The 20,642-nt window shown below is 46.8% G+C and overlaps 1 protein-coding gene across 4 annotated transcripts in view; it reads right to left on the bottom strand.

Annotated features, from left to right (window-relative positions):
- Nucleotides 1-20,642, bottom strand: part of RANBP3 (RAN binding protein 3) — a 42,383-nt gene that overhangs the window by 20,656 nt on the left and 1,085 nt on the right. Inside the window, exons 2-3 of one of the 4 annotated variants that reach the window (XM_089496593.1) lie at nt 16,165-16,220; nt 2,841-3,011 (exon numbers count right to left, since the gene is read on the bottom strand). In XM_089496593.1, the coding sequence (XP_089352719.1) occupies nt 2,841-3,011; nt 16,165-16,220 (227 nt within the window). Of the gene's footprint in view, nt 1-2,840; nt 3,012-16,164; nt 16,507-20,642 lie in introns of those variants that run through there. The other 3 variants (XM_089496592.1, XM_089496595.1, XM_089496594.1) reach the window with 3 other exon arrangements.

The following is a 20,642-nucleotide window of genomic DNA, read 5'->3' as shown; positions in this document are numbered from 1 at the left end:
AAATTGGGGTACTTGGAGGCTTTTTTTTAGGTTGCATGCTACACTTTGCTCACCCCTGTCCTACAGCAATCACCAAAAGTAGGAGGCTGTGTTGATCCAGGTACACATGTTTTCATCCCACCATGCAAAACCAAGCCACCTCAAAATACCTTGAATTACTACAGTGGGACAACTCACAGCAACACATGGGTTCCTGAAACATCCATTTCCCCTCCAGCCATTCTACAGTTTGTAGCTAAACTCAGAGGCCTCTCAATGCCATCTTGGGTTGTCACTGTGCACTGCTGTTATGTGCCTTCAAGTAAAGTCTGATTTATGGCAACCCTACCACAGGGTTTTCTTGCTAAAATTTATTAAAGGTTTTCCATGGTCTTTCTCATAGCCGGAGAGTGTGCCTTGCCCAAGGTCCCCCATGGCTAAACTGGGATTCACACCCTGGTTCCCTGGAGACCTAGTCCAACACTCAGACTATAACACCACATTCTTAATCACCAAGTCCTATAGTTTTCAGCCTGTGAACCTCATGTCCACTACACCAATGTCCTCATCCCACTCCAAGGAAGAGGTACCATGACAACCCACTGATCTCTAAGGGGGCATCCTGCATAGCCTCCCCCTCTTCTGTAATTCTTAGAGGGTGAAGAAGAAGGATGGTATGGCAACTGCCTCAAATAATACAGCGGGCCCTTGCCTTACACAGGGGATGCGTTCCGGACACACACACACACACACCCCGCATAAGGCCAAAAGTGTGTATGCTTGAGCCCCATTGGATATAATGGGGCTTGTGCTTGTGCCGTGGCTGTGCACAGGAACCACGGGCACGCGCACCATTATCCCATTTGCCACTCAGCTTCAGTATAAGCTGAAAGATGTCTATAGCAAGCCCGGGTATGGCACGGACTCACTGTATAAGGATTTGATGAAATCCATATGGAAACCCTTTGCACATATGCTCTTTATATAGGCCCCAATACATTGCATTTGGCTTCTAACCCCATGTTTTGTGGGATATGAACCATATTAAAACCACTCTACCTCTGTCCACAGAAAGGGCCAGCTTCTGTTTGACATCCATAGCCTCTATGGTATTTTCAGAGGCCTTGTCTCTTGCTCTCTGTGGTTCAAAGATTGTTCTAGGGCTCGAGGCAAACACATCCCTGCCATGCCATGTAACACAAGTATGGTTTGCCAGGATGGGGAACTAGAAAGTGAGCTGGCCAGGCTGGGTGCTTCTGCCCAGAAGGTGGCTGGGAGAACCTCACACACATTTCCACTCAGAAGCTCTGGGTTCCTTTCCAAACACTGATGTTGGCCAAGAGAACTTCCCTGCCTAAGGCTCCCTCAAAGGTTCCTCTCAAAACAACAGTTCCCCATCCTGCTTCTACAGCACCATGTTTAAAGGGTGGGACACAGTCACAGAAGAAAGAAAGCTTCCACAGTAAAAAGGATTTTAAAAAAAAGGGGGGGGGTGTAGTGGGGCATCTTTAATTGAGGATGCTGGACAAAGAGGTCAAACAGAACCTCCTGCATGGTCTGCTCATTTCCCCGTGCTTGCCTGTTCTTTGAGACACACATCAGAGATGCAAACCAAGGGTGGGGGGGAGGACCCTCAGATTTGGAATGTGCCCAAAAAAAAAGGCTCATCTGGCACTGTCCTCAAAAGCTTTCCACTGATAGACAAAAAAAAACCATTTTCCTCTGGGAAAAATTTTTTAAAAAGTTTTGTCCACCTATTTCACTTCGATGCACTCCTGTATACAGATTATCTTAATGCTTTAGATGCTAAGTAGTACTATATCAGTATCTTAAGGATGAGGTATAAATGCTAACACCTTCCAGATGCTCCCAAAGACTCAGCTACCCAGGATGGGTTTTGTTGTTCAGAGCTAACTTGGCAAAAAGAGAAAAAACAGTGCCCAGCAGGGCTCACCTTCCTTGGAGATCCTCAAACAGAGGTTGGATGATAATAACTCAGGAGTATTTGAGTTTTGGATTCCTGCACTGCTGAGCGTCTTTGAACTCAGTGCATCTACAAACTGTACTACTTTTGAAGGAAGGTGTGTGTGTTTGGGGGAGTGCTGCTTTTCCAGGAAGAGACGCTCTAAATCTAAGTGTTGGCCAGATTTTTCTCCTTCTAGCGGTTGCTTCCTTTCTCTTTCCTGGGGCTAAGGGACTCAGAGGAAGTATCCTCTTTCCACCAACTCCAGGGTCTGTGCAGAAGCTCTGTTTGGGACACAGACTGCTTTGGTCCAAGCAACCTCTTCAGAAAGGGCTGGAGATTCCAGCTCGAAACCATGTGCCCAGGGCAAGGGCAAGGTGTTGGGCATCTCCAGTCCTTGTTCCCAGGTGCATCCACATGGTATCATGGTCTGGTATTTCCCCAGATTTTGTAAGGATTCTAGGCACACAGTTCTAAAAAGGTAAAAGGACTCTCCCAAGCCTCTGCCACTGTCAAGAATAGCTTTCAGCTCAAATATATGCTGATATTTTGGGCTCATCCCATGCCCACCACTGGAACGTGGTCCTCAAAAACCCCTCTGATACCCAAGGTGGTCCTCAGGGTGTGAAAGGGATCCCCTATTCTTTGTGGAGAGCCAATAATTTGCAAGATGGGCCCACTTTCTGCTGTAGGTTTGTTCCAACCATCACAGAAGTACCATTTGAAGCAAGAAACAATGAAGCTAGGAAGGCTCCTAATGCTGCAAACCACTTAAGCAACAGCCATCCCTTTTTTTAGAGGGTAGGAAAGATATACTAGAAAAAGAGGGGAAGAAAAATAAGAAGAAACATAAGGAGCCGAGAGCTTCACCAGAAATCCTTGGTAGGTTCTGACTTACCCCAGCTAGTTCTGGTTGCACCGGAGCAATACGGGAAGCAGGGAGGACAGGGCCCTCAAAGTTGCACTCCCCTGGTGATTTGGGGTGACCCACCATAGCCTGATGAGGAGATGCTGCTTCTCCCTGGGGGTCCTCGCCTGAATCCGACACCCCTTTTTGCTCTGCGAGGGACTGGGAGCAAAGGAGAAGAAGAGCCCTTCAGTGCCCGGTGGCAAAAGGGGAGGAGCAGGGTTATGTCAGGAAGGAATGGAGTGCGGGAAGGGGGTGCTTGCTTTCCTAACCCTCAAAGCCAGTGTCTCTACCACCATCCCAGCTGGCTGGCACTCACAGGAGCATGCGAGTTTTAACTGCCATCCGCCTGACTCGCTGCTGTTTTGGCCAAATTCCTGACTGCTTCCCAAGGGCTATGGAACACCACTACTGTAATGCCCCCAAAGTCAGATTGGCTGTCCAGCCATGTTGCAAAGAAGCAGGAAGTCTCAGAAAGGGACACTGAGTCCTTGCCGATATCTAAAAACAGGCCCTTTAAAAGCCAGGCACTTTTGAAGAACTAAAGCTCTTCATTCAAGCTTCAGAGAAATTCACAGTGTGGCCAAAAGGGCTATCTCTTTGAAATGTGCGATTCATTTCTGAAAAACATGAAAAGAGCCTAAAAGAAGCTGGATGTGACCAGCATAGGCCGCTCTATCCCAGTCTTCTTCTCCCAAATGTGGCTACCCTGCACCCATAATAAGCAGGACACAAGTGTGATGGCACCCTCTGTCTCCCATTGACCTCCAGTGGTGGATGGGAAACACAAACACTGATTATCAGCTACTAGCAGCCTTATGAGAGCCAGTGTGGTCTAGTGGTTGGATTATTATTCTGGAGAGCAGGCTCCAAATCCCTTCTCAGCCATGGAAACCCACTGGGTGACCCTAGGCAAATTATACTCTCTCAGCCACAGAGGAAGGCAATGGCAAAAACCCAATGAACAAATCAAACCCCATGGTAAGTCAGCCTTAGAGTCACCATAAATCAGAAATGACTTGAAGGCACACAACAACAAGCAGCCTTATCTTCTATGAATCTGGCCAAATCTCTTTTCAAACTATCTGCGTTGGCAACCATCACTTCACCTTGCACCCAGGAGTTCCACAGTTTGATTTTGGAGTTCTTTGGACAGAGGCTGGATGGCCGTCTCTTGGGGTGCTTTGATTGTGAGTTTCTGTGTGGCAGGGGGTTAGACTGGATGACCCTTGTGGTCTCTTCCACCTCTATGATTCTGTGATTCTATGCTGTCCTTCCTTTTCTCTCTCCTGAATCACCCACCACTCGGTTTCAGTGGATGCCCTTTATAGGTCCTACTGTGGGCCCTCGGTTGTTCCAGGACCCACCATGGATACGAAAATCCATGGAAATGAAAATTCATGGTTGCTCAAGTCCCATTATATACAATGGCGTTAAAAAAAAAAAGAGCCCCTTGTATAAAATGGTAAAATCAAGGTTTGATTTTTGAATTTTATTTTAAAGCAAAATATTTTCATGGCTGAATCCATGAATACAGGATCTGTGGATATGGAGGGCCTTCCCAGAAGGCTTCTGGCTCCATCCTGGCCTCTGAAGGAAGAGAAGGTAGGCCAATCCTACCAGGCCTCCCCAAAGGAACTGAGCCCTTCCCAGAAGGCATCTGGCTCCATCCTGGCTTCTGAGGGAGAGAGGGGTGGGCCAATCCCATCAGGCCTCCCCAAAGGAACTGAGCCCTTCCCAGAAGGCTTCTGCCTCCATCCTGGCTTCTGAGGGAGAGAGGGGTGGGCCAATCCCATCAGGCCTCCCCAAAGGAACTGAGCCCTTCCCAGAAGGCTTCTGCCTCCATCCTGGCTTCTGAGGGAGAGAGGGGTGGGCCAATCCCATCAGGCCTCCCCAAAGGAACTGAGCCCTTCCCAGAAGGCTTCTGCCTCCATCTTCCACTCCCTTCCCCTTTTGTGTCATGTCTTCTTAGATTGTAAGCCTGCAGGCAGGGAACCATCTAATTAAAATATTGTATGTACAGTGCTGTGTAAATTTACAGCGCTATATAAATAAAGCTTAATAATAATAATAATAATAATAATAATAATAATAATTGTAGTATTAGGAGGAAGAAAAAACTCTCCACAGAGTTTCCCACATTTTTATCACATAAGGACCATCATTTAGTAGCAGAACAGAGTGGCCTGAGTGTGCTGGACACTTTAAACAGGATGGAGGAACATATTTCAGGAGTGCTTTACTTGTGACTTCCTGCATGGCAAGGGGTTGGATTAGATGGCCTTTGGGATCCCTTCCAACTCTATGATTCTGAAAGTTTTTTGTAGATTTAAGTCTATTTCCTCAGATGAATTTGATGGAGTATCTCCACCAAATGCATCTAAGTACACTTAAATCTAGGAAAGCTCCTGCTGCCAACTTCTGATTCTACAGACTAACACAGTTGTACCTTTGAATGCTCTCTCAGGAGTGCTTTCACTGTGGATTCCCACATAGCAGAGTGTGGGAATAAACTGTCTCCTCTTACTTGCTTTTTAAAATAATAGCTGAACCCTCCCAAATGCTATAATCTTTCCTTTGGTCCCTGGAAAATTTTGGCCGCCCTTTTCCTGTACCTTTCAGTTCTACTACATCTTTCTTGAAGTCCAGAACTGTATGGAATATTCCAAAAATGTTGAATTAAAGGCTTTCACAGCCGGTGTCCATAGTTTTCTGTGGGTTCTCCAGACTATGTGGCTGCATTCTGGAAGCGTTTATTCCACATGTTTCACCTGCAGCTTGGGTGGCATCTTCAGAGGATGGTAGCCATATACTTCACTCACTTCCATGCCACCACCCTCTGAAGATGCCAGCCACAGATGCAGGCAAAACGTCAGGAATAAACTCAGCGGAACGCCTGAGTTAGGTATCGGAGGCACTGTTCTACAGTGGTTCGGGTCCTACCTCTCAGGCAGATTCCAGATGGTGGAGCTAGGAGACAGTTGCTCTTCTAAAAGAGAGCTAAAATTTGGTGTCCCCCAGAGCGCCATATTGTCTCCTATGCTGGTTTAACATTTACATGAAGCCACTGGGAGAAATTATCTGGAGACATGGGGCAGGATGTTATCAGTATGCTGATGACACCCAAATATATTTCTCTATGTCTCAGACTGATGCAGTGACTAAGGATGGCATCTCTCCTCTGAATGCCTGTCTTGGGCGGTAATGGACTGGATGAGGGAAAACCGACTCAAGCTGAATCCAGGTAAGATGGAGGTACTCGTTATAGGAAACCCAAGCCCAGCTATAGAATTATGTCAGCCAGTTCTGGATGGGGTCACACTTCCCCTGAGAGACTCTGTCCGTGGCTTGGGGGTGCTCCTTGACTCGTCGCTTCACCTGACAGCTCAGGTGGATGCGACAGTCAGGAGCACTTGTTATCAGCTTTGGCTGATATGCCAGCTGCGCCCCTTCCTGGAGCAGGAAGACCTTGAAACAGTTGTACATGCGCTGGTTACCTCTCGATTGGACTTCTGTAATGCGCTCTACATGGGGCTACCCAAGTTCGGAAACTTTAACTTGTACAAAATATGGCAGCCAGGTTAATTACAGGTTCTCGTCGTAACGATCACATGATACCGGTTTCGAAATCCCTTCACTGGCTGCCAATTAGTTTCCAGGAAAAGTATAAGGTGTTGGTGATTACCTTTAAAGCCCTACATGGCTTGGGTCCAGAATACTTAAGGGATCGCCTTCTTCCGTACTGTCCGTCCCGCACTCTAAGGTCCTCGGGGAAGAATATACTTCAGCCAATAAAATCTAGGCTAACTCATCGTGCTGAAGGAGATCCGTGACATTTCTACTCTTACAGCCTTTAAGAAGGCTCTTAAGACGGATCTCTTCCAGCAGGCCTTCCCTACCTAGGTTCCTCTCCCCGTTTACTGTGACTTACGTCACTCTGTCCACCAATTCTTCTCTTAAATTAATAAGAAGAATTAAATTAAATTAAATTGAAAGCATATTCTTGCCTCAAGAAGAAGAGCCCTCCCTCCGCCCCAACTGTCATCATCAGACCTGGGAGGGAGTGAAAAAGAGAGGCCCGATTTCCATCAGGCCTAACTGGGAATTTATTGTAACTCACGTCGCTCTGTTTTATTTTACTGTTATTTTATTTATTTTTTGTTTTTTATTTTATTCTCTTTATTTTTATTGTTGTAAACCGCCCAGATTCCTTGTGATTGGGCGGGCTATAAATTATTATTATTATTATTATTATTATTATTATTATTATTATTATTATTCCAGAGCGCAGCCACATAGCACAGAAAACCCACAGAAAACTACTCCAAAAATGGCTGAACCACAGATTTGCACCAAGGTTTTTAGCAGCTTTGTTTTTAGTTCTTTGGGCTATTACTAATTAAGCTCTATCCTGTTTTAAACAACAGTTCACAATGGCACAACAGTTTTACTAAGCTGTCCAGTGCCACCATTCGAAGGAGAACTACTAGCCACTAAGATCCCATCACTATGCTATGTGAAATGGGGATGGTTTTGCCCCAGTACAAATCCTTCACGGTTTCTATCAGGTGCCCCTGCTATGCAAACCCTCCCTGAAAAAACCTCAAAATGGGTCAAGGGATACTCTTTAGGCATTCAAGATCTCATTTTTCCTTAGCTTAGAGATGCTTCTGAGACCCAAAGGATTTCACTCTCATGTATTACATAAACACTTTGGCTGCAGTGTGCCACTTCTACCACCCCTTTGCCAGCCCTGTCAGGAATAGATAAGAATCTCACTGAATCTTAGAGTTAAAAGGGACTCCAAGGGCCATCCAATCTAAACCTTACTCCCATGGAGGAGTACCAAAGCACTCCTGAAAGATGTCCATCCAATATCTGTCTAAAGACCTCCAAAGATGGAGCCCATCACCTTTCCAGGCAGACTCTTCCATTATGGACTAGCTCTTACAGCAAAAAAAGTCTTCCTAATGTTTAATAACCAAGCAAATGTAAATTTACGAAAATGCAAAAGTAATGATCACACAAGCTATTACCAATAACTCCCATGCACACTGCTGAAAACTAGATGCACATCAACAGCTTCAAAAGATGTTGCGGCAAAGAAACAACAAGGACTACCAATTATCTTTCAATTTATAGTAGACTCTCATTTTTCATCCTAGGCTATTGACAATTTATTTAGGTCATATTTACAAACTGAACTTACCTCTGGTTTTGCCATTTTATAAGCAGACAAAAATAAACTCCAATAAAACACAGAAGATTATTGGCAAAACAAAGCAAGTTATTTTGGCCCCTCTAGGCAAAAAAGGACTGAGAAAAGGAAACCAAGACTAAGAATTGCTATGATACTCTATAGCAGGGGTAGGCAACCTTTTTGAGCCGGGGGCCGGGTTGCTGTCCCTCAGACAACTGGGGGGGGCCGAAGCTGGGGGGTGGAGCTTCCACCCTCCGGGGGCGGGGCCGCATGCCGGAGGTGAAGCTTCCACCCTCCAGGGGCAGAGCCGCATGCCAGGGGCGGAGCTTCCACCCTCCGGGGGGCGGGGCTTTCCCTGCTCCCTTTCCCGACCTCCAGCTGAGAGACAGCTAGAAGTGGGGGGGGGGAATGGGAGAGGGGGTGACAGGCGCACGCCTGCTCTTCCTGCCCTTCCTTGGCCCCCAGCTGCCTCTCAGATACAGCTGGGGACCAGTAAGGGCCTGTGAGGGGCAGGAGCAACAGCTCCTTTCCTCGGGGCTTTGCCAGGCCTGAGGTGTCCTCCAAAAGACACCTCAGGTCTGCCGAAGCCCCGCAGGGAGGAGGAGGAGGAGGCCGGCGGCCCCTGCTCCTTTCCTCGGGGCTTTGCCAGGCCTGAGGTGTCCTCCGAAGGAAACCTCAGGGCTGCCGAAGCCCCGCGAGGAGGAGGCGTGTGCCCGCCCTCTCCTCCTCAGTCCCTTCCTTCAGCCGAACGGGCTCCAAGGGGAGCCCGGCCCTGGGCTCCCTCAAGGGCCCTTCCTCCGCAAGACCTCCCTCCGGAGAGAGAGGTCTGGCAAAGGAAAGGCCGCCAGGGAGTCCGGGGGGCCGCCCGCCAGGCCCTGGGCTCCGTCAGGGGCCCTACCTCCGCAAGACCTCCCTCCAGAGAGAGAGGTCTGGTGAAGAAAAGGCCGCCAGGGAGTCCAGGGGGGGTGGCCCGCCAGGCCCTGGGCTCCGTCAGGGGCCCTTCCTCCGCAAGACCTCCCTCCGGAGAGAGAGGTATGGCGAAGGAAAGGCCGCCAGGGAGTCCGGGGGGGGCCGCCCGCCAGGCCCTGGGCTCCGTCAGGGGCCCTTCCTCTGCAAGACCTCCCTCCGGAGAGAGAGGTCTGGCAAAGGAAAGGCCGCCAGGGAACCCAGGACGGCGGCCCACCAGGCCCTGGGCTCTCTCAGGGGCCCGTCCTCTGCCAGACCTCCCTCCGGAGAGAGAGGTCTGGCGAAGGAAAGGCCCCCAGGGAGCCCAGGGGGGCGGCCCGCCAGGCCCTGGGCTCCCTCAGTGGCCCTTCCTCTGCAAGCCCTGCCTCCGGAGAGAGAGGTCTGGCGAAAGAAAGGCCCCAGGGAGCCCAGTATGGCGGCCCACCAGGCCCTGGGCTCCCTCAGGGGCCCTTCCTCCGCAAGACCTCCCTCCAGAGAGGTCTGGCGGAGGAAAGGCCAAGGAGCCCAGGAGGCTGGCTGGCCAATGGGGGCAGGCTGCAGCTCCAACAGCCCGCCCCCTGCCAGCAGTCATTGGCCAGCCAGCCCCAAGAGGAGAAACTCCTCCTATTTAGCCCTGCCTATTTAGCCCTTCTCGCCGCCGCCGCTGCAGTACCGCCTGCAGCAATCAGCAACAGGACCGGGCTGGGGCCGGTCCTGCCGGCTCGGCAGGCCAGATCATAGAATCATAGAATCATAGAGTTGGAAGAGACCGCACGGGCCATCCAGTCCAACCGACTGCCAAGTTGGTCATTTTATCAAAGAAAGAGATGAGGTTTGTCTGGCATGACTTCTTTCTCTGAAACCCATGTTGACTTTTTATGATTATGGGATTGCCTTCTAGATGTTCACAGACTCTCTCTTTAATGATCTGCTCTAGAATCTTTCCTGGTATTGATGTCAGACTAACTGGACGATAATTGTTGGGGTCCTCTTTTCCCCCCTTTTTGAAGATGGGGACAACGTTGGCCCTCCTCCAGTCTGCTGGGACTTCTCCTGTTCTCCAGGAGTTCTCAAAGACTATTATTGCCAATGGCTCCGATATTACTTTTGCCAGTTCTTTTAATGCTCTTGGATGTAGTTCATCTGGTCCTAGAGACTTATATTCATTTAGATTAACAAGGTATTCCTCTACTATCTCTTTACTTATTCTGTGCTGAAATTCCCCTATTCTGTCCTCTGCTCCATTATCCTCAGGTTGAGCTCCCTTTTCCTTTTCTGAGAAGACTGAGGCAAAGAAGGTGTTGAGTAATTCTGCCTTTTCTCTGTTTTCTGTTAGCATTTTGCCATCTTTTCCACGCAGTGGCCCTACTTTTTCCTTTTTCTTCCTTTTGCTGCGGACATATCCAAAAGCAAGCCTGAGTTCATTCTGCGCTTTAGCTTTTCTGACTTTACCCCTACACATGCCTGCTATTTCTTTGAATTCCTTTTTCGTGATTTCCCCCTTTTTCCATTTCTTATACATGTTCCGTTTCAAACTTAGCTCGGTTCAAAGTTCCTTAGTATCCATCCTGGTTTCTTGAGACACCTCCGATTTTTCATTCTCACTGGAACTGTTTGAAATTGTGCCTTCAGTATCTCCCTTTTGAGAAAGTCCCAACCGTCCTGAACTCCCTTCCCTTTTAGTATTTCTGACCATGGAATCGCCCTCAATACTTCTCTAAGTTTACTGAAATCCGCTCTCCTAAAGTCTAGGATGCGTGTTTGACTCTGCCTGGCTTCTCCTTTCCATTGTATAACAAACTCCAGGAGAACATGGTCACTTCCACCTAAGGATCCCACCACTTGCACCCCATTAACCAAGTCATCCTTGTTGGTTAGGATCAGATCTAAAATAGCTGACCCCCTTGTTGCCTCTTCCACCTTTTGGACCATGAAATTGTCTTCCAGGCAAGTGAGGAATTTGCTAGACCTTGAGGATTTTGCTGAGTTTGACTTCCAGCAAATATCAGGATAGTTGAAGTTGCCCATCACTACTACATCTCTCTTTTCTGACTGTGTGGTCATCTGTTCTAGAACGATATCATCCAATTCATCAGTCTGACTTGGGGGTCTGTAGTAGACTCCCACCGTAACACCCTTGTTGTTTCCCTCCCCTTTGATTCTTATCCAGATGCTCTCCACCTGGCTTCCAGGATTGATGTCCAGGATCTCTTCACTGGTGTAAATATCTCTGATATATAGTGCTATTCCTCCTCCTTTCCTGTTTGGCCTATTTCTCTTAAAAAGGTTATACCCCTCTATTTCCACATTCCAATCATGAGACTCATCCCACCAGGTTTCAGTGATGCCTATTATATCATATTTGCTTTGTTGTACTGGAGTTCAAGTTTATCTTGCTCATTTCCCATGCTCAGTGCATTAGTGTAGACTAGACATCGCAGACCATGGGTCCCATTTACTTGCTGCTTGTGCAAGTTTTTTTGCTTCCCACTGTTGGGTCCTTGCACTTTTTTTCTTGTTTCCTCTATGTCTGTTTGACTATTTTCTCCAGCCCTTTCACCTTCCTTAATATTGTCTCCCTTCCCCTCGGAACTCAGTTTAAAGCCCTCCTGATCAAGTTCTTGAGACTGTTGGCAAAACATTTCTTCCAACTGGCGTGAGCTGCAACCCGTCCGTTGCAAGAAGTCCCTCCTCATGGAACCGCAGTCCATGATCCAAGAATCCAAATTGTTCTCAGCAGCACCATCTGCGGAGCCAGTTATTCACATCCGCTATTTTCCTCTCCCTTCCTGGACTGTGCCCTTCAACTGGCAGAAGAGACGAGATGACAACCTGTACATCCATTCCTTTCAGCTTCCTACCAAGCGCCTCGTAATCTCTTTTGATGTTCTTCAGGCTGTGTCTTGCAGTATCATTGGTTCCCACGTGGACCAAAAGGAAGGGGTATTGGTCAGTAGGCTTGACCAGTCTTGTCAGCCTCTCTGTCACATCACGGATCTTTGCACCTGGAAGACAACACACCTCTCGAGACATCTTGTCAGGCCTACAAATCACTGCTTCTGTACCTCTCAATAAGGAGTCCCCCACTACGACCACACGCCTCCTATGAAGTTTAGCAGCGGCTGTTCCCTTGGGTGGGATGCGGCCCGCGGGCCGGGGGTTGCCGACCCCTGTTCTATAGCATCTTACCAAGGCCAACCTGTCACATAGTGCAGCAACTCTGCCAAAATTGACTTGCTTGGAAAGTAATTTCCCATTATTAAGGCACGTTACAAACGGCCATAGGGGACGTCCTCAGGACGTCCTAGCTTTAAAAAGGGGCGTCACTTCTTGATGCCCCCAAGCCTAATACGTCCTAAGGATGTACAAGATGGTGGCGCCCCATCTACATGGGGGCCGCCATGATGGCATCACTAACGCGCTGTCTCCAAATGAGGCGGTGCAGATGTGACGCCATCGCGCCGTGCGAGGGCGCTTAATGCTCCCTTTCATCCGTGCAGGAAGTTCCTGGTCTTGCGTCACTGAGCGCAGCCTTTAGATGGCTGCGCCCAGCGACGCAAGGGAGAAAGGGGCCAAGTGGCCCCTTTCTCCTCCTCCCCACTGCCGCGGGGTGTCCTTGGGGCTTCAAGCCCCTTTTCAGGTCTCAGGGAAGGGGCCTTTAGCCGCTTCCCCGCGGCCTGGAAAGCGGCGGATTGGGGCCTCAGCGGCTGCCGCTCTAGGCACTGAGGTCCCGATCTGGCGGGGAAAGGGCGGGTGCAGGCTGCCACTTTTCGGCGGTCTGTAACACACCAAAGTCACGTTATTGGTAACTTGGGAAGGCTGTAATGCAAGATGTCCATGTTTACAGGATGTTTCATTGTGCTGTGCCTTATAATTTTTGTAAAACTGTTGGGAACTATTTGGGGAAGAAAGAAAGAAAGAATCTATTTTAAATCAACAGATACAGTATGAACAAAAATTAAGCCCCACTGAATGCCAGCGGATTTACTTCTGCATACACACACCCTGGCTGAAGTCACACAGTGCTTTACAACCTTCTTCTATTTTGTTTAACTGCACATTCAAGTGCTAAAGGAGTCTTGAACATGGACACACACAGACATGGGACACACAGCATGATAAACAGCACACTACTGTCCCTGTTGTTGGTATCTCCTCCCAGTTACAAACACAATGGGCCACATGGTGTCATCTTCTCCAATGATGGAAAATGTTAAAACCCAGAAGGTCATCTTGCAAAATACAGAGAACTGAAAGGGGCTTTTTATCATGTAGGCATTGCATTACACCACACAAGACAACCTCAGTGCTCAACACCTCAACATCCCCAGGGTTGTTTCAAACACCAGAGAAAGAGCAGCTTCTGACATCACACATGATCTGCACAGATACTTTTCCTTTGTCCTGCGAAAGAAGACTCAAACCTGGACCACCATTATTTGAAGACTATAGAAACAAGGAAGATTTTTTTTGCTGTTCACTATCTTAAAAGAGTTACTCATGGCGTATTTTTGCAAGTCTGTGAAGTGCCAACATTCTACATTTAATAAGGAGAAGAACACAAGTCACATTCACCTGTTAGATTCAATCATGGTTTACATTAGCCATGGTCTGTTGATTCACAGAATCATAGAGTTGGAAGAGACCGCAAGGACCATCCAGTTCAACCCGCAGATGACCAAACAAACCATGGTTTGGTCTCTCCATTTCCAGTATGTTTCTTCCCCCACAACACCTCCTTTATCAGCTCTTGTTTTGGGGTGGGCAGCTGAAGAAACAAGAATAAGGGGCTGTACAGATGGGAAGCATGCAGCCACTCTTTACTGGCTGGATCGGGGATGTGGCAATATCATGCCACAGCTCCAATCCAGCCTCTGGAGAATACAAAAAAGAGCAGCAAAAATCGGCTCCTTTTTGCACTCTCCAAGGGTCACCATAGCCACCGCGGCGCAGCTTTATGACACCCCTTTGGAGGTGCATCAGATGGATGCAGCACCAGAGGGGCATCATGACGGGGGCATGTAATGTGAACTGGCGTGCGCCAAAATGGTGCCCTGGGGGTAAATTTGGGCATCCAGCATGTGAATGCTGTGCCCTAACTCTGCCCATAGGCCGGCACAAAGTGCTAGTCTGTATAGGGCCAAAGACAAAAGTTCAGACCAAAGAAGCCACTGTTCAAACAAGGCAGCGTTCAAAAGCGAACAGCAAACACTGGTTTCTCATTGTGGATTCACTGCTGCACATGTTGTTATCAACCTTTAGTCCTCCAAGATAATAACTCCTAGAACCATCACCTAGCATGGACATTGTTCAGAGAGTCTGGGAAATTAAGCCCAAAACATCTAGGGGACCTATGATTCAGAGCCACAGGTTTAGACCCCAAAAAGCCAACATGGCCTTGTTTAGCCATGAAATTCAGCCAAGGCCCACAAGATCTGCAAGATAAATCACAGGCAGCAATGACTATCACAACTTCACAACTCTCGTTAAGCACCGAGGATCCAAAACCCATCCTGCTTCATGCATCCTATTGCTAACCCATTCACCCACTCAGTCACCTGTTATAAGTTTGGCTCAAAAAGAAAAGACAATCTGAGACCACCATCTCCATCTCTCACACACACACAATTAAGAGAAGGTCTATTTCCTTCCCAGTTTCACAAGGCAGGGGAAACTACATTCAGGTAACATCAATTCATGTCTCCAGATAGCCCAATTCCACAGTTTTACCTAACTCTACCAATTGTGCTCCCTTTTCTATCAAAGAAGCAACAGCAGAAAAATGAGAGCTGTAAGCCACTTAATAAAATATTAGGACCACAACCTGGATTTGATTATTGTTTTTAGATAAGGCACAAATACCATAGCAAATATCATCTCAGAATAGGCTTTCTTTCCCTGCATGTATGAAGGAGTCATCTTCCAAGATGGTGGCTGACATCTGTCTATTCTATTAAAAAACAACTACCAATTTCTGCGTTCCCATTAACTGGGCAGCCTTTCAGGTGATAAGAAAAGACCACCGCTCCATAGAAATAGTTTGCAGGCAGAGCTGGCAAAGTTTTTAGCTATCTGAAACCAAAGAGACAACACAGAAGACAATATTGGCTGATTTAGAACATGGCAGCCACCTCAGGTCCTTTAAAATTTTTAAAATAATTAATCTGACCAGTATAATCAACCTGTATGATTAAATAAACCTATTTGATTAAAAACTAGCAATCCTTTCTCTACCAATGTTACTACCACAATCATTTTTGTCACAACCTACCTTGAAGTTACCAAAGGTAGACATTAATTAATAAACCGATACATTAAAATATCTCTCGTTTCCAAATAATAAGGTAGCCATTTCCTGCCCTGACCCCAGCAATTCACTCAGCAATTTCCTCCAAATTAGGAGAGTTCTGCAGAAATATCTCATGGATTCCTAAATGATAAAAATCACCAATGGCTTGATGGGTTGACTTGAAAGGCTTTTGGCACCCTACTTTCCCTAAGCAGCTGGCATGGGATGTTGGGTACATTCTAGTACACCCACTTGACCTTCCAAAGGTCCCAGCTGAAGTGGCAAATGCTGCCCATACTCTGAAACACTTCTTAGAGTCCCTCGCAACATCAAGCTTGGACAAACTACTGTTTTTCTCTATTATGATTTCCAGAACCCCAGAGCCAGAATGGTTCATGGCCACACCAACTAGACATTTCTGGGAGTTGCAGTATGAAGAGAAAGAAACTTGTCTAAGTTGTAACCCAATGGGGTTCCCCAGCAGAGGAATCAAGAAGAAAGATCTCACTGCAGGAAGAAACATCAGAAACATAGCCCAGTCCCATTCTTCCCCATTCACGCCTCCAACAAGCGTCACATTCCACTGACCGCATCCACACTGCAGAAACAATCCAGTTTGATACCATGCTACAGAATTCTGGGAACTGAATGCTTTGTGAGACGTTCAGCCTTCCCTGTCAGAGAGCTCTGGTGCCACAACACTCTACAGTCCCCAGAATTCCATAGGACTTAGCCATGGCAGTTAAAGAGGTGTCAAGATGGATTATTTCTGCTGTGCAAATGGAGTCTCTGTCTTGACTTGCAAGCATGAAGAAAGCCTGTCAGCCCTCCACAACTAGGAATGAGAAGAAGCTCACCACTCTCAAGAGGTCCATCCTTACCTTCTGTGCTTTATCCTTCTGAAACACAAAGATAGGCGGTGCAATGGCTGGCTTCTCTAGAAAGATATAGAAAGGGAGGGAGGAAAGCTGCATTACTTAATGTAAAGGCATGCAACATGCTGTTTCCTCTCTAACCCACTCAAAACTGAGAGCCTCTTCTAGTCAACTTTTCTTTTCTTTTCTAAATTTTCAATTGTGGTCACAGAAATATTCCTAGAGACAAAAGTTGGTTAGGACAGCAAACTCAAAGGCAGTGCCTTCCTGGGAATGGCTCCACCATTATGGAAGTCTCTTCCTGTTAACACCTGCTTTCCTCCTTCAATACTAGCATGCAAGGCTTTAAACAACAAAACTTACCTTTTGGTCTCTTCCACCTCTATGAGTCTATGATTCCCTGAGTTCAACATATTAAGCAGTCCCTTAAGTGAACTGCTGGTCTCCTGCACCTATTCAGGCCCATGCCCAGCTCCTTGCATATCATGCCTCATATTTCTTGCTGCTTTCATTTGTTTGTGTTGCTTTTTTGGAAAGCAACTTATGGACTAGAAATAAATTAATAATATTACAAGCTTTCTATGTCAATACTGTAGTTTGCCCGCCCAAGTCACAACAGAATCATGACCTGGTTTCAAAAAAAAAAAAAAAAAAGAGAGAGAGAGAGAGCACAACATCAGGAACAGAGAAGGAGGCATCCTCAATGGGCATCAAGCACTTATTTACTGCTCTTCCAAGCTACCTATAAGCCTCCTGAACAAACTATTCCCTAAACAAAACAGGACCCCCAGTGCAGCACTCCTGAATATGTTAGCTAAGGGTGTGATCCTTAAGGAAGTCTGCCTGCAAAAGCTTAATGGGAACAAGCAGGGGCTGCTTTTGCAAAAGACACACATCCAGAAGGTCTTTAGAAGGGATACAAACTCCCTGCCACTAAATTTGACAACGGGTCTATTTGTTCAGACAGTTTTTCAAGTCACCGGGATATGCTGGAGGAGCAGAGATCTATGATAATTGTAGCAAGGACAAATCATGGAAGCTCCATTTGCAGAAGCAATCTATAACAGCTTGGAGCAAACAAACAAGAACTACAGCTCTTCTTGTCGACAGTCGAGAGGCACCTGGTTGTCTATAGGGTGAAAGGAGATGTAGTTACAGATGGGCCTTCATTCTCATCCTGGGGAGCCCTTCTGGTATTCTTACAAATGTGTGCGCGCACACACACATACACACACACACACATATATAGAAAGGACTGTACACTCCTTGCACCAGAAGAGGAAGACTGCAGTCCATGAAAGCTCACACCATGACAAACCTTGTAGCCACAAAGGTGCCATACATCTCTTTATCATTTTCCTGAAATGGATGAACAGTGCTATCCCTTTATAAATAACAATGGAGAGAACAAAGATAATGAGGAAAAGGGATCACGCACTTTCCTGGAGGAAACAGTTATCAGCCACGACAGCCAGGTTAGAAACTCCTTGAACACCAAAAGCTGGAAACTAACAAGTGCAAATGGGGTTGAAGGCAACAGGTCAACCATTGTTGGATGCAAGGTGCCAAATTACTGACCTGGGTAGCCGATGGTGCCCTTTCAGACATTTGTCTATGCTGGCTCAGCCAAAATAATATTCATAGGGCTAGTTGCCCGCACCCGAGGCAGGCCCTTTATGGAGTTTTCCCTGACAGGGATCTTATGCTGTTCTTGTTCCTAAAGCATGTCTGCCTTGAAGACTTCCCAAAAATTCTGTGCTCTGAGTAGTCTGACTCAATGCGGTAGCATTTCATTGTAACCAGCCAGCCAGGGAATGCTTGGAGTTGCAGTTAAACCTCATCTGGAGGGCCTCAGAATTCCCACCTTATCCTAAGCAGAACTTGGATGTTTCTGGACTGCTTTCTCCCAAAACAGTCCAGATCATTGTGGGAACATGGGCCAAAGAGCCACGTAGAAGCTGAGTACACTTTATCCAGAATGTTCACATCCAAAATTGTCTACATGAGTCTGCTTTGTGATGGTTCTGTGTAAACAATCTTTGACTCATGCACAAAATCATTCAAAACATTATGTATTTCACACTATATTTATAAGGTGTACACAAAACAAATGGATTTCATTGAAAAACATAGCTGTGTTAGGTCCAAAACACACTGCAAAATTAATCCAGTTTGAGACCACTTTAACTGCCCTGGCTCAGTGCTAGAAAATTCTGGGAAACTGTAGTTTTGTGATATTTAGCCTTCTCTGTCAGAGAGCTCTGGTGCCATAATAAACTACAGTTCCTAGGAATTCCTAGCACTGAGTCAGGGCAGTTAAAGTGGTCTCAAACTGGATTATTTCTGCAGTGCGTTCTGGACTCTAGGCTGGAAAATCAGTTTGCAAAAGGATCTCGCAGCACCTCTGAGACTAATTGAAAGAAATTGGTAGCATGGGCTTTCGAAGACTTGAGGTTACTTCCTCAGAGGCATATTAATGGATTTCATGTTTCGACTTGGGTCCCATCTCCAAGGTATCTCCTTATGTATATGCAAATATTCCAAAATTGAGGGGGGATCCAAAATCCAAAACACTCCTGGTCCTGAGCATTTCAGATGAGGAAGAGAGACTCAACCAATAACAACAACAGTTCATTAGACCAAGCACTCAACCTGTATTCCTAAGCAGTGGGAATCAAACAAGTTCGGACAAATCGGGTAAGAGAGGATTAACCCTAGAAAAGCTTTCCAGTTGAGTGGGGGGAGCAAGCTCCATTTAATCAGTGGCTCTCATTCAAAGTTCTCCTTTAGCATTGCAAGAATCACATGGCAGACTGCGGGGAGAAGGAATGGAGGTTAGACAGGATCAGCTGCAGGGCAGGAGCATCACATGCGAATCTGGTAACCATCCATCGCCACTACCAGCACTGGAACAGCACTCTTAGTAGCCCCATTCAGATGCCGGCTGGGAGGAGGAGCGAATGAGAAAAAACCTCTGTAAACAATAACAACAGTGCTCTGGTTTTCAGCCTATGATGCACTTTATAGGCCAGGAAAGGGAAGCAATTATAAAGAGTGGAGTCCCAGGAGAAAGGACCTTCAGGAGGTGGCTGGGACTCTCCTGGATTTAACTCAACTCTACAGGAGGCTCTGCTATTCCGCCTGCATCCTATGCTACACAATGAGGCTGCTCATCCAAATGTAACACTGACTTATTCTTTAAAACACATTTGGGGGAAGCTATGTTGGCCGTACACCAAAGTACAATAACATCCAAAATCCCCAAAACAGGAATACCTATACTGGGCCAACCAAAATGCACAAAATACATCCTGCAAGCTTTTGAAGCTCCACTGGCTTCTTCATCAGGCAAAAGGTGTTCATTTCATTTTGTTTCTTACGGCAAAATTAATACAAATATTACAAGACAGTTGACTGGGTACAATATACAGACTTTTACAGACTTGATTATTCACGGATTTGATTAATATGTTCTCTCTCTCTAAGAATTTCTAGGTCCTCCAGTCTGACTCTATGGTCAAGGTTCCACCTGAAGCAGCGCTGAAGGATCTAGAGGCAGCTGCAAAAACACTTCTCTTGGCATTTGGAGGTCTTCCAGTGCAATTCTATGGTCAACGTCCAGCAGATGTTGACCACAAACCTGCACTGGAGGACCTAGAGATCCCTAGAGAGGTGCTCCCTCAGGTTAAAAAACGTTTTGTGATCTGTGTTTTTCCAGTTTGGCGGGGATCCTGTGCCCCCGACCCCAGTGAATGCGGAGGGCCCACTGTACACATTTTAAAATCACTTCAGCCAAGAAGATGTTCAGAATCTTAGGCTGAATCCGCACTACAGCCATAAAGCAGGTTGACACCATTTGAACTGCCAGGGGTCCATGTTATGGAATATAGAACCAGAGCTCTCTGACAGAGAAGGCTAAAGGTCTCACAAAACTACAATTCCCAGAATCCCATGGCAGTTAAACTGGCATCAACCTGGGTTATTTCTGCAGTGCGGACACATCCACAGAGGAGGAAACCACCTTCTCTCTCTGTATCCTGCAAAATGTCTGAATGGAAAAGCTTCATGTTTTTCAGTCTCTCTGGAGGGCTTTGGAAGACAACCAACTGGAGGTTGTCCCTGACCCTGACCTTCTGGCATCGCTTCCATGGAGCTTGTTTTGGGGGCTTGAAAAATAATAGTAAAAACAGCCTTATTGTCTCCATTAAGCCACAGGCTTCAAGCTGTTCTCCCAGAAGACACTCTTCCATCTAGGAAGGACAATCCCTTGCCCCTAAAACTGCGATTGTCATTAAAATCCCAAACCCTGCTGGCAATATTGAATTATCATTATTTTTAACTTTTGGGGACCAATGGTTTTAGCCCTGCCTTTTAAAAAATGATTGCAGCCCGTCTTGAATCCCAATTTGGGAGAAAGGTGGGATGGGATATAAACCCTTGAGCTAAATAACAGGAAAGGAAAAAAGGAGGCATAGTAGTTCTTC

This window comes from Sceloporus occidentalis, unplaced genomic scaffold, assembly GCF_023333645.1.
Source record: "Sceloporus occidentalis isolate IW3139 unplaced genomic scaffold, rSceOcc1.0.p SCAF_91, whole genome shotgun sequence".
NCBI classification, from domain to species: Eukaryota; Metazoa; Chordata; class Lepidosauria; order Squamata; family Phrynosomatidae; genus Sceloporus; species Sceloporus occidentalis.
Note: the sequence above shows the minus strand (reverse complement) of the source record. Positions and strands in the feature narration are given on the sequence as shown.